Raw genomic sequence first — 13,635 nt, forward strand, 5'->3', positions numbered from 1 at the left:
TCGATGTTTCTAGCTCTCTGTCTCTCTCCCTTCCTCTCTGTAAAAAATCAAAAAAATATATTTAAAAAAAATATATAAATCTTTTATTTTACTATGGTTGCAAATATCAAAAAATTTCTATATGTGACACGGTACCAGAGTTAAGTTAGGGTTTTTCAAAATGCTGACACGTTGAGCACAAAAGGTTCACCATCACTGGTATAGATGAATCATACACTAAGACAGCGGTTCTCAACCTGTGGGTCGCAACCCCTTTGGCAGTTGAACGACCCTTTCACAGGGGTCGCCTAAGACCATCCTGCATATCAGATATTTACATTGCGGTTCATAACAGTAACAACATTACAGTTATGAAGTAGCAACGAAAATAATTTTATGGTTGGGTCACAACATGAGGAACTATATTTAAAGGGCCAGAAAGTTGAGAACCACTGCACTAAGATCTAAAGAAAACACAGATCTACTGACTTGCTTAGGTAGTGATTTGTTAAATAGGACTCTAAAAGAAAAATTTGATAAATTACATTTCACCAAAATTTTAAAACTTCTAAAGACACTGTTAAGAAAGTGAATATACAAGCCAGAAGCTGTGTCAAAATGTTTGCAAAAAACACATATCTGATAGAGGACTTGAACAAAAATCTATTTTAAAAAACCCTCTTACAACTAAATAGGAAGACAAAACAGTTCATTTTTTTTTTTTTAAGATTTTATTTTTCTAGAGTAGTTTCAGGTTCACAGCAAAATGTGAGGAAGGTACAGAGAGTTTGCATATATTCCCTCCCAACACACATGTGTAGCCTCTGCCATTATCAGTATCCCTCACCAGAGTGGTATATTTATTACATTAACAATTCAATTTTAAATAGGCAAAAATTTGAATAGGCAGTTTACCAAAGATGATACACAGATGGCAAATAAGCATGTGCAAAGATGTTCAACATCATTGGTTATTAAGGAAATACAAATTAAAACCACAATGACATAACACTACACAACAACCAGAATGGCTAAAATTAAAAAAACCAAGTGTTGAACAAGAATGTGGAGCAACTGATACTCATATTGCTCTTGATAGTACAAAAATAGTACAGTAATTTTGGAAAACAGTTTGGCAATTTCTTAGAGTTAAATGTATGATTGTCATATAACCCAGCAATCTCACTTCTGGTTATTTAAGAAAGCATGTACCCACACAGAGCTTTTACAAAATGTTCATGACAGTTCTAGTTATAATCGGTCAAAACTAGGAAGGACCCAGATGTCCATCAGCTGGTGAATGGATAAACAAATTGGGGTACATTCACATCATATTATTCAGCAAACTCCTGATACAAACAACAAAATAGAATTGTTAAAAACATTATGCCAAGTGAAAGAAGCCAGATAAAACAGACTACTGATTGATTCAATTTATATGAAACTCAAGAAAGAGCAAAACTATAGCAGTGGGAAGCAGATCAGTGGTTGCCAGGGACAACAGATGGTAGAAGAACCCAAGGGTATTTTGTGTGGTGATAGAATGGTTCTATATTATGATTGTGGTGGTGGTTCCTTGGCTGTATACATTTGTTAAAACTAATTGAATTGTATGCTTAAAATCCCCCACCAAAAAAAGTACCACAGAAGACAATTTGTGTGAAAGGGTTCTGGAAATGGTGAGCACATTAACCAGAATTGCACATTTTCACACTGTAGCCACAGGTTAAGATCCACATGTTATTTTTCAATTAACATTTCCTGTTAACAAATGTCCATTTATCCAGATGGTTCCTCTGACTGTTAATGTTATTTTTTTCAATTCTAGGAAATGAGAAGGAAACGTCTATAATGGTAATGGTGTGATTTGTTGAATATGTGTTACATATAGGCTGACCAGTTTTGTTTTTTTTTTCATTTGTCTTACTTGACAGGAGTGTGAAACCAAGATTGCACAAGAGATAGCCAGTCTTTCAAAAGAGGATGTTTCCAAAGAAGAAATGAATGAAAATGAAGAAGTTATAAATATTCTCCTTGCCCAGGTAAGTTAAACTCTTTTTCTCTGTTCTGCAAGCTTCCTTTTAAAAGAAAATTAAAATTGCATATATTTAATGTATACAAAATGATGAGGTCATAGACACAGTGAGATGGTTATTACAGTCAGGTTAATTAATATTATTGCCTCCTATTGTTAACTTTTTCTTTAGTGATGAAGAGTACCTGAAATTTACTCTTAGTACATTTTTAATACTCAACACAGTATTACCCTATATAATAAAAGACTAAAAATGCTAAGCGTCCAGTTTTCTGTTCAACCAATCAAAGTGTAATATGCTAAGGCCGCTCGCTATGATGTGCACTGACCACCAGGGAGCAGACAGTCGACCAGTCAAACAATCACTATGATGTGCACTGACCACCACGGGGCAGATGCTCCGACTGGTAGGTTAGCTTGCTGCTGGTCCAGCCGATTGGGACTGAGCAAGATGGGCCAGACATGCCCTAGAGTCCCTCCCTGGCTGGCCAACCTACTGTGTCATTCCCTGCCCTGATCATGCACCGGTGGTGTCCCTTGGCCTGGCCTGCACCCTCTCACAATCTGGGACCCCTTGGGAGATGTTGGAGAGCCGGTTTCAGTCTGATCCCGCAGGCCAGGCTGAGGGACCCAACTGGTGCACAAATTTGTGCACCGGCCTCTAGTTAACTGTAGTTATCATATCTGCACATGAGGTCTCTAGACTTACTCATCCTATATAACTGCAACTTTGTATCCTTTGACCATCGCCCTATTTCCCCCACCCCTCAGAACCTTTCTACTCTATATTTCTTTGAGTTTTGACTTTTTTTTTTAGATTCCACTTACTAGTATAAGTGAGATCATATAATAGTTGTCTTTCTCTGTCTGGCTTATTTTACTTAGCATGTCCTTTAGGTTCATTCATGTTGTCATAAATGGCAGGATTTCCTTCTTTGTCGTGGCTGAATAATATTCCTCTGTGGATGTGTGTGTACACACCACTTCTTAATCCATTTATGTGTTGCTGATTGGGGTTTTTTGTAGTTTGATCTTATGAATAATGCTGCAGTGAATATGGGTGTGCATATATCTCTTCAGTATCTTGTTTTCATTTCCTTTGGATGTATATTTATAAATGGGATTACTGGAGTATGACTGTTCTATTTTTATTTTTTTGAGGAACCTCCTGTTTTTCATAATGGCTGTACCAGTTTACATTCCCACCGACAGTGTACAGGGGTTCCTTTTTTCTGCGTCATAATCTGTGTAAGGTGATATCTCATTGTGGTTTTGATTTGCATTTCCCTGATGATGCGTGGCATTGAACATGTTTTCATAAATCTGTTGGCCATTTGTATATCTTTTGAGATGTTAGGTCCTTTGCCCACTTTTTAATTGGGTTGTTTTCTTTCTATTGAGTTGTTTGAGTTCCTTATGTATTTTGGATATAAAACCCTTATCATATGTATGGTTTTCAAATATATTCTATTTATAGGTTGTCTCTTTACTCTGTTGGGAAAAAAAGCTTTGCTATGCAGAAACCTTTTATTTGATGCAATTCCATCTATTTTTGTTTGTTGCCTGTGTTTTTGGGGTCCTATTTAAAAAAATTAATTGTCCACACCAATGTCAAGGAACTCTTTCCTGTGTTTTCTTTCAATAGTTTTATGGTTTCAGGTCTTAGATTGAAATCTTTAATCCATATTGATTTGATTTTCTTTTTATATGGAGATAAGGGTCTGATTTCATTCTTTTGCATGAGGAAAACCAGATTACCAATATAATTTCTTGAAAAGATTGTTCTTTCCCCATTGGGTGTTCCTGGCACCTTAGTCAAAAATTAATTGATCATAAATGTGTGGATTTATTCCTGGGCTCTCTATTCTGCTCCATTAGTCTAGATGTCTGGTTATATGCCAATGTCATAATGCTTTGATTATTATAACTATGTAGTATATTTTGAAATCAGGTAGTGTGATGCCTCTAACTTTATTCATTTTGTTTAAAATTGCTTTGGCTTTTTGTGGTTCTGTATGAATTTTAGAATTTTTCTATTTCTGTGGAAAACACCATTGGAACTTTGATAGAGATTCATTGAATCTGTAGATTGCTTTGGGTAGTATGGGCATTTCAACAATATTATTTCTTCTGCCCTAGCTGGTTTGGCTCAGAAGATCCAGTGTCGGCCAACAGACTGAAGGGTCCCAGGTTCGATTCCAGTCAAGGGCACATGCCTGGGTTGCGGGCTTGATCCCCAGTAGGGGGTGTGCAGGAGGCAGCCAATCAATGATTCTCTTTCATCGATGTTTCTCCCTCTCCCTTCCTCTCTGAAATTAATAAAAATATATTTTTAAAAAATATTTCTTCTGATCCATGAACATGGAACATTTTTCCCATTTGTATCTTCAAATTCTTTTATCAATGTTTAATAGTTTTCAGTGTCTAGGTATTTCACCTTGTTATATAAATTTATTCCAAGTATCTTTTGATAATATTGTAAATGGAATTGTTTTCTTAATGTATTTTTCAGATGGTTTGTTGTTAGTGATTCTGAATCCTGCAGCTTTATTCTTTATTTATTAGCTCTAACAATTATTTGGTGGAGTCTTTAAGGGTTTTCTTTTTTATAAACTTTCTTAAAAAAAATGTATTGATTTCAGAGAGAGGAAGGGAGAGGGAGAGAGTTAGAAACATCGATGAGAATCATTGATCGGGTCCCTCCTGCATGCCCCCTACTGTGATTGAGCCTACAAGCCAGGCATATGCCCTGTGAATTGAACCTGCAACCTTCTGGTGCATGGGATGACCCTCAACCATCTGTGCCACACCAGCCAGGCTTTAGGGTTTTCTACATATAAGATCATGACCATCTGCTTTTATTTTTATCAAATTTGGTTACCTTTTTTTTCTTATCTAATCATTTTGGCTAGGACTTCCAGTTGAATTTTGTCAACTGTTTTATTGCATCTATTGAGAGGATATGATTTTTATTCTTTATTCTGTAATGTGGAGCATCACATTTAATTATGTTGAGCCATCCTTGTATCCCAGAAATAAATTCCACTTGATTATTCCATCTGATCTTTTTAATGTGGTGTTAGTATGTTGTTGAGAATTTTTGCAGGGATATTGGCCTGTAATTTTTTTTTTCTTAGTGTCCTCGCCTGGCTCTTGTTATGAAGGTAATGTTGACCTTGTAAAATAAATTTAGGATGTTGCCTCCTCTTCAGTTTTCTGGAAGAGTTTGAGAAGGATTGACAGTACTTCTTTAAATGCTTGGTAGAATTCACCTGTGAAGCCCTGTCTTCTGGGTCTTTTTTGTTTGTTGGGAGATTTTTTATTACTGATTTAATCTCATTCATTATTGGTCTGTTCAGATTTTCTGTTTCTTCATGATTCAGTCTTGGTAGACTTTGTTTCAAGAACTTACCCATTTCTTCTAGTTTCTCCAATTTGTTTGTGTATAAATGTCCATAATAGTCTCTTATAACCCTTTGTGTTTCTCTGGTATCATTTATAATTTTATTCATCTGATAAGTTTTAGTATGTTATGTTTCCATTTTAATTTGTCTCAAGATATTATTTTGATTTCTTCTCTGACTCATTGGTTATTCAGGAGTTGTATTGGTTATTGTATAATTTGAGAAGCTCATTTACAAAGGTGTAAGTTTTGTTTTTTAATTTAATGTATTATTGATTTCAGACGGGAGGGGAGCTAGAGATAGAAACATCAATGATGAGAATCATTGATCAGCTGCCTCCTGCATGCCCCCTACTGGGGATCAAGCCTACAACCCGGGCATACTAGTATGCCCTGACCCAGGAATTGAACCATAACCCCCTGGTTTGTTTGTTTTAGGTGGATGCTCAACCACTGAGTCACATCAACTGGGCCAAAGGTGTAGTCTTTTAACCAAACTTTATTTTGAGGTTTTAGACTCTTGTCTGCTGTTTGCCCTATCTTTATTCAGGGTGCAGCAAAAGTAGGTGTGTAGTTGTGAATATATGACAGTTTATTCTTGTACTATTGTTATTATTTACTAATTACTGTATTTCCCATATGAACAACTGCAGCCTATTTTTGCCCACCCCCTATGGTGTTTAAATGTTCAACTATAGAAAACTATCTTCTACTGAATGATTATTGGACACTGTTCTAGATGCTTTACTTAATCTCATTTCATCTACATAGGTCGAATTATAAGTACTTCTCCTGATTTACAGATTAGTGGTACTTGTTTCATATTAATAATATTGGACTTTAATAACTATTTAAAATATATTCCTCCTGATATCACAAAGTTTGGGATCCTTGAAATGTACCATTACAGACAGTTGTTGCTGATAGCACTTTTTAGATATTCTGATTTTATTCTTTGCAGTGAAAGTCAATTGTTGATAAATTGTTTTATTTTTCATTCGTTGACTTGACCAAATAGCCCTTGAGTGCCTATTCCAGGAATAGAGCTGAAGATGAGTCTCTCAAGGCAGCCTTAATCTGTTCTAGAAACTCCCAGTTCACTAGTAATAAGGAATGAGGTCTGGGCTCTGACAATAGCCTGTTCCTCCAAAACTCACGTATGTGGGATACTGAAGCCTGTGAAGTTTTAGTTCTTTCCTGTCACTTCTGAAAAATACTTTGTTCTGCCTAACACATAACTCTTCTTCCCTGAAGTCCCAGGTTATACTTTGATTTCAGAATTTTTCCATCTGATATTTCCTGGAAAATAAACATGTCTGTTTAGAAACATGTGGGGAATATTGCATATTACACCTCCAAGAGATTCCTCATGCATTTTGGGGACCTTGAGTGGTTCACTTTAGAACTTGACCAGTGTCTTTAAGTTTGATCATAGGTACTTATCCTGTTGATACCTATTAGTTTGGGAACAAATTCTGTAACAGGATGGGGGGATCCTGCCCTCAGGCATTCGCAGCACTGAGAGAGGTCCTGCCAGATAAGCTCTGGGGCTGGGGGCTGCCTTCCCTGCTTCGTGGAGACCCAGGCTGCAACTAGACTGGGGCTATCTCTGTACCCTCACCTCACGGTGCCCGAGAACCCTTGGCAGGCGCTAGAGTGGGCACTCTGAACTCCAAGGATCACATCTCTGGCCTCCATGAAAGGCCACCCTTGGGTGCACCCAGTGTGTGTGGTGTGTGGTGTGTGTGTGTGTGTGTGTGAGCAAAACTGTCCGTAACCCCTGCCAGGGCTGAGGATGAAGAGGAGGCATTACTTCCCTTACCTAGGACCCCTCCAAAGAATCTTTTTAAATAAACGAGCTATTTAGGTTAAAAAAAATGCTTTAGACCTCTGCCTCTTAGCCCTCATTTCTATAGCCTTCTATCTGTTACCTCCTAAGTTTTGTCTGTGTTCTTTATGTTGAGAGGCTAGATCTTGGGCAGATAGGGATTTTCGCCCTTTGGTGAATTGGTCAGTTTTATTTATTTTTTAAATATATTTTTATTGATTTCAGAAAGGGAGTGGGGAGAGATAGAAACATCAATGATGAGAATCATTGATCGGCTGCCTCCTGCACGCCCCCTACTGGGGACAGAGCCAGTAACCCAGGCATGTGCCCTTGACTGGACTCGAAACTGGGACCCTTAAGTCCGCAGGCTGACGCTCTAGCCCAGTCATGGGCAAACTATGGCCCGCGGGCCCGTTTGAAATGAATAAAACTAAAAAAAAAAAAAAAGACTGTACCCTTTTATGTAATGATGTTTACTTTGAATTTATATTAGTTCACACAAACACTCCATCCATGCTTTTGTTCCGGCCCTCCGGTCCAGTTTAAGAACCCATTGTGGCCCTCGAGTCAAAAAGTTTGCGCACTCCTGCCTAGCCACTGAGCCAAACCATCCAGGGCTGAATCGATCAGTCTTAGAAATCCATATTCTGTTAAAGCAGAATATTTACTGTTTGACTGTTAGCTCTGGGGGCGTGGTTTAAGGAGGATGGTGGCTTGCGGTGAGATTTCTTCTGTAAACATCTTTCCTGCACAGGATCTGCTGTAGGTGATGCTGACAGCAGCTGTACCTCTGGTTCTTCTTTTCTCAGTGACACTGTTGGAGGCTGGCCACCTGGGCCCCAAATACTCTCCCTTTTTTGAGAAGTGGAGAGGCATTGAGAGGACTGGGAGGCAAACACTTGAACTCTGGCCTTGTGCCCAGTGTGCAAGCCCCACAGGAGCTTTGCAAAACGAGAACATGGACTCCTGAGTGGCATTTTATGTGTTGAGAAAAAGATAGTCATTCCTCCTTAGTAAACTAAGTAACTTAGTTTACCTTTTCTCAAAGGAGCCTTTTCTTGGCACTAAAGAACCAGGATATTTTTTGGTTGTGCAGTACAGCAAGCTTTTCCATTACTAGTGTGTATGTGTATGAGGCTAAAGAATTCAAGACAACATAGGAGACCCCAAAAGAGTGACATATCTTACACTCCTACTCTCAAAGATGTTCACCCTGATCATTATTTTAGGAGAATGAGATCCTGACTGAACAGGAGGAGCTTCTAGCCATGGAGCAGTTTCTCCGCCGACAGATTGCCTCAGAGAAAGAAGAGATCGAGCGCCTTAGAGCTGAGATTGCCGAAATTCAGAGGTAAAGGAGAGGCAAAGGATTTTGAAACTTCCCAGATGTTTATTTAAATATAAGCATAATGATTTCAGCTCTCAGACTTTATATAAAAGAATTAAGCATGCAAAATTAATCACCCTAAGTTTCTTATTAAATGTTAAAAATGGTGTTATATCAAGTAGACTTGTGAAAACCTGGTAAATCTAAAAGAAGGGAGGTAACAGACAAGCATACTTTCCTGGATCTCTCGCCCTTTAGTCGTCAGCAGCACGGCCGGAGTGAGACGGAGGAGTACTCCTCTGAGAGTGAGAGCGAGAGTGAAGATGAAGAGGAGCTTCAGATCATTTTGGAAGATTTACAGAGACAGAATGAAGAGCTAGAAGTGAGTTTTTTTTGGGAAAATAACCAAAAATCACACTAACTTCTAGAAAGTTGTAGCAACTATGTATTTCCCCTTAGAATTTTTCTTCTCCTTGGTAACCAACTGGGGAGGCTGAGTAGAGATGAGTTTAGGTGAACGTTGACTGCTGGCCAAGCAGATGGCACAGGTGTGGCCTGGTCCCTGAGGTGGTGACTCTTCCTGACTGTAGAGTACCACACAGACCTCTCTCCCACTTGGGTTAAGCCTCACCTGACAGTGCCAGTTTGAGCAGCTTTGAATGGTCTGGTGTGTGTTCACAGAGAAGGAGAACAGAAAAAGAAATGCTAATGCAAGAAGGAAAAACCTCCTGAATCTCCCTCTGGGACAGTTTTCTCTTAGACCTTAACCTGTAAAGCAGCCGGAGAGAGTGAACTTGGCACTAAAAAACTGGGAGACAACTGTGCTATAAAACAAAAGTAAATGATCCTGATCAGAATTTCCCTTCTTAACCCAAATAAAACATTGTCTCTAGATGTTTAATCTAAAGGTTCAAAGAGGCCATTCTCTTCTTAGAAAGGAAATATGAGAAAGTGAAACAGCTTTGTTTCCCTCATTTAGGTGCATTCAGCTCCTGGGGAAAACAGAACTTACCTACCTCATAGAAAATTAGATGAATTCCATACAAATCCACCACCCACAAAAGTCCTCTCCACAGAACCTGTGGACAGAGTTCATAGAGGCTGCCCAGCGAGGCTCAAGGTCAAGACACTCGCTATATAGCCAGGGGTGTGGTGGGAAAAGTAGAGCAGTGGTTGAGATCTAGGCCACCAGGTAGCTTCCATTCTTTAGAAAGATTTCATGTTGGCACCTTATTTTGTTTTCTTAACATTTTACAGATTATATTAAAAATCCTATGTAGGAAAATATATTCTAGGATTATAGTACTTGGGATACAAAGACGATACTCTCATGGTTTGAACAAGATAGTTAATATCTTTCATCCAGCAGACAACCAGGTCTGCCTTTTTAAACACTAGAAACCTTATTTAAATAATTGTTTTCTATTAGTACATTTGTCTTAACACATTACATACCGCATAGAAATTTCTAAGACATACGCCAGGGACTGCACGTTTTTGGGCAAACTGCACGTTATTTAAATCATCATAATGCACTTTAGGTGTTGTTTTTCAATAATTATAACATTTTTATTTACAAATACAATTAAACAATTAAAGTTCCTAGTACTTTTTTAACGTATGGTACTGTGTAAAATATTTTCCTCTATGAAGAGGGACCAAACAAAATTTACGTAAGTATCTAGATTCGCTCCTTTTTCCATGGGCGTGAAAAACGAGAACACTCGTGAGCGGTCCTTAACAGATGGCGCGCGAAACACGAGCAAACTCCTGAGCGGTACGAAATGTGTTAAGATACTCTTGTGTTTTGGAATAGAGTTTATATCTTGAATTTTTATGGGCCTCAGTTGCATATTCATGGTCATGTCTTTCACTTCACAACTGAATTTACTAAAACAAAAATAGATTCTTAGGTAGGACTAGAGGCCCGTTGCACGAAGAGATTCGTGCAATAGGCCTTCCCTTCCCTTGGCTGCTGGCACCAGTTTTCCTCTGGCACCCGGGACCCAGGCCCTTCGCTCTGGCCGGGCTCTGGCCAGAACCCCCCCAGCCATCCGGCTTCACTGCTCCACTGATCCCAGGGCCGGGAGGCCTCGCTGCTCGGCCGGCTTCAGGGCCGTTTGGCTTCGCTCCACCACTTGGAGCCTACGTATGCAAATTAACCGCCATCTTTGTTGGTTAATTTGCATATCGCCCTGATTAGCCAATGGGACGTGTAGTGAAGGTACAGTCAATTACCCTTTTTGTTTTTTATTAGATAGGATACTTTTGCTAACTGTTCTCTGCTTGTGAATCATTGTCATTTTGAGAGAATGGTTCTTTTCTGTCATTCCTCAAGATAAAGAACAATCATTTGAATCAAGCAATCCATGAAGAGCGAGAGGCCATCATCGAATTGCGCGTGCAGCTCCGCCTGCTCCAGCTGCAACGAGCCAAGTCTGAGCCACAGGCACCGGAGGAAGAGGAGCCTGAGAGGCGTGGGGGTGCTGTCCAACCACCTAGAGACAGCGCCCCAGAGACAAAAGCAACTAAAGAGCAGCCAAAGGCAGGCAAGGAGCAGGCCAAGCCGTCCCCGAGCAGAGACAGGAAGGAGACACCCATCTGAGTATCCTGAGGTCATGGAATCTCCAGACCTGTGCATCTTACTGTAATCCCGAGAGTCAGACTGGACAACTCTCTGCTGTACATTCTGTAAAGATACCTTTTCTTCCCAGAGACTCTTCCTTCTTACACACACGCACACACACACACGAACTTCTCTGCGTCAGGCTCAGGTCATGGGAGGAGAACACAGTGGACGCGCTGTAGGCTTACAGGGGACAGATGAGTTTTCCAGATAGCTTATTTTAAGATTAGTTTTCTTTGTTAACTTAAAGTAACTATTTTAACCCTTGAGTGGCTTCTTTTTAAACCAAAAACCATCTTTGCTTTTTTATTACGGCAGAATCGGATCTCTCTCCCTCGTTTAAGGGGAGGAACCAAACAAGGCAAATACTGCTCCTGCCTTGTGGCTCGCCCCCGTCTCACCCTCCAGGGTCACTGCTTACCTAGTCACTCTTGCTTGTGCCTTTTATACCTTTTTGGTGCAGATTATATCATGGGGAGCTGCCTCATAATTCCTGACTGGCCAGAATGGCTCTTACTGGGGTTACCTTTACTCACTCTTGTCACCCTCTCTTTCGACCGTCCTAAAACACAATCCTTGCACCTGAGTCACCAGGATGGCCTGGCTGGTGGCAGACAGAGCTGCCTGTGCAGCTGGCCTGCCAGCCCCGGAGCAGCCTGGCTCAGCGTGAATGAAGGCCACCTGACTCCTCTAGGTCCTCATTGCTATTGATGAGCAAATGCTCTTCACTGGGTTGGTCTGAGGTAGCCACCTGGACCTAAGGAATCCACACAAAGGATCTGTTTCTCAAACCAGAAATCTATGTTACTAACCTTCCATTACAAACAGAATGACTTTGATTGCTTGCTTGGGCTAGAATGTAAATGTCTCTTTGCCTGAATAAGCCATATATATGCTGTTAAACAAAAGTTCTCAATTATCCATATGTTTCAGTGAACTGCTGATGGACTCCCAATTGACAAGACTGAGCAATAGAAAAACAACTTTTCCTTTTAATGATAGCTGTGATCCCCGACTCCGTTTTCTTGCTTTTGCCACTTCACTGGTGACCTGAGGGGTCTCTCAGGCACCTTTGTTCAGTCATGCTTTGTTCCGCCCAGATCAATGGCACCCAAGAGGGAGGTCAGCTCATGGCTGTGAAGACCCACAGCCAAGGTGATGGAAACAACCCCCCAGGAGGCTCATCCTCCCCTCCTCCTAGTTAGTATTTATTTTCAGCACCTGTTTGATGCAGTTTTTTATCTTCTACCTATTGCACTGTTGTGACTTGTTGGCCATTATTTGATTTTTGTACGAAAAGAAAGCTTTGTTATAGAAATCAGCATAATATTTTTTTAAACCTGGAGAGAAGATACTATGGTGACTGAAAATATGATCAGGTGTCAAATATAAATGTATAAAAGCCTTCTTGCTGTCCTGTTGGTCATATTACATTCATTTTATATTTGCTGGCAATATTGGAGGTTTCTTTTTGTGTAAACTCTAATTTCTATCAAGGTATCATGGATTTTTAAAATTTAGTATTTCATTACAGTTGTCTCAGTGTTGATTAATTTTTGCCAGGACCATTATTGATCAAGCAAATAAATTCAACAGCCATTTGAGAAAAAAAATGCTTTTCATTTTTTTGTATACATTTTTTCTTTGAAATAATTGAATAGGTTATGGCTGTCAAGGAGTTGGTTTGATATTTAAGGTCCTAGAGTGAAAAAAATGTTCTCACACACATTGTGTTCCTTACCCAGTTACTTGGTCGCAAATGGAAGCAGCAGCTAATAAAGATGGTTAGCCAGACGGACAGTGGGGCAGCTGGAGCAGGCAGCTACACATCCTGTGTGTGACCCTGTACCTGGCTGGCCCTCGCTGCTTCCTGGCACCTGCAGGAAAGCTACCGCTGGATGTTCCTAGGCTTTGGGCTCAGCAGCTGGTGCTGCCATCCCAGCTCCCAGGTGAGTGAAATGCACATTAATGTGAGGCACCATCCTAACCAATATTTTACTGTAGATATTTAAAGACCAAAACAAAACAAAAAACACAGAAAGATCTCAGAATGACCACATAAGATAGGTGGCAGCCCTACAATGTGACATGCACACACCACACCACACTGTTCCGATTCTCATTCTGCCTGAGCCCAAGAACTTTCTCGTCGACTGGCACCGGCCTACTGGGAGGGGCCAGCCCGTACGCTGGCATCATTCGTAGTTAAATGGCAGTTGCTGTGGCCTCTGGGAAATGGAGGAGTAAGCCAACTGAGTCCCTGTAAGAAGCCTTTCCCCTCCATTTCTGCTCTTCCTCAGGTCTGCCTAGGAAATGTTCCCTACACAACTTCTTTCCTCAGATGTTTTGTGCCCAAATTTGTACTTTCTCAGACTAACACTGAAATACCTGATGACAGAGCCATGGGGGCTGAAGCATGACATTCCCCAAGGCTGCA

The 13,635-nt window shown here is 40.2% G+C and overlaps 1 protein-coding gene across 3 annotated transcripts in view; it reads left to right on the top strand.

Annotated features, from left to right (window-relative positions):
- The window catches only part of RALBP1 (ralA binding protein 1), a 39,191-nt gene extending 25,976 nt beyond the window's left edge, over window positions 1-13,215 (top strand). For all 3 annotated transcript variants that reach the window (XM_081096503.1, XM_081096504.1, XM_081096505.1), the window contains 4 exons: window positions 1,914-2,021; window positions 8,475-8,596; window positions 8,831-8,954; window positions 10,911-13,215. In XM_081096503.1, coding sequence (XP_080952629.1) covers window positions 1,914-2,021; window positions 8,475-8,596; window positions 8,831-8,954; window positions 10,911-11,177 — 621 coding nt within the window. In that variant the 3' untranslated portion in view covers window positions 11,178-13,215. The remainder of the gene's footprint in view (window positions 1-1,913; window positions 2,022-8,474; window positions 8,597-8,830; window positions 8,955-10,910) is intronic.
- Window positions 13,216-13,635: the final 420 nt, after the last annotated feature.

Source organism: Myotis nattereri (genome assembly GCF_964212035.1).
Source record: "Myotis nattereri genome assembly, chromosome: 8".
Taxonomy (NCBI): Eukaryota; Metazoa; Chordata; class Mammalia; order Chiroptera; family Vespertilionidae; genus Myotis; species Myotis nattereri.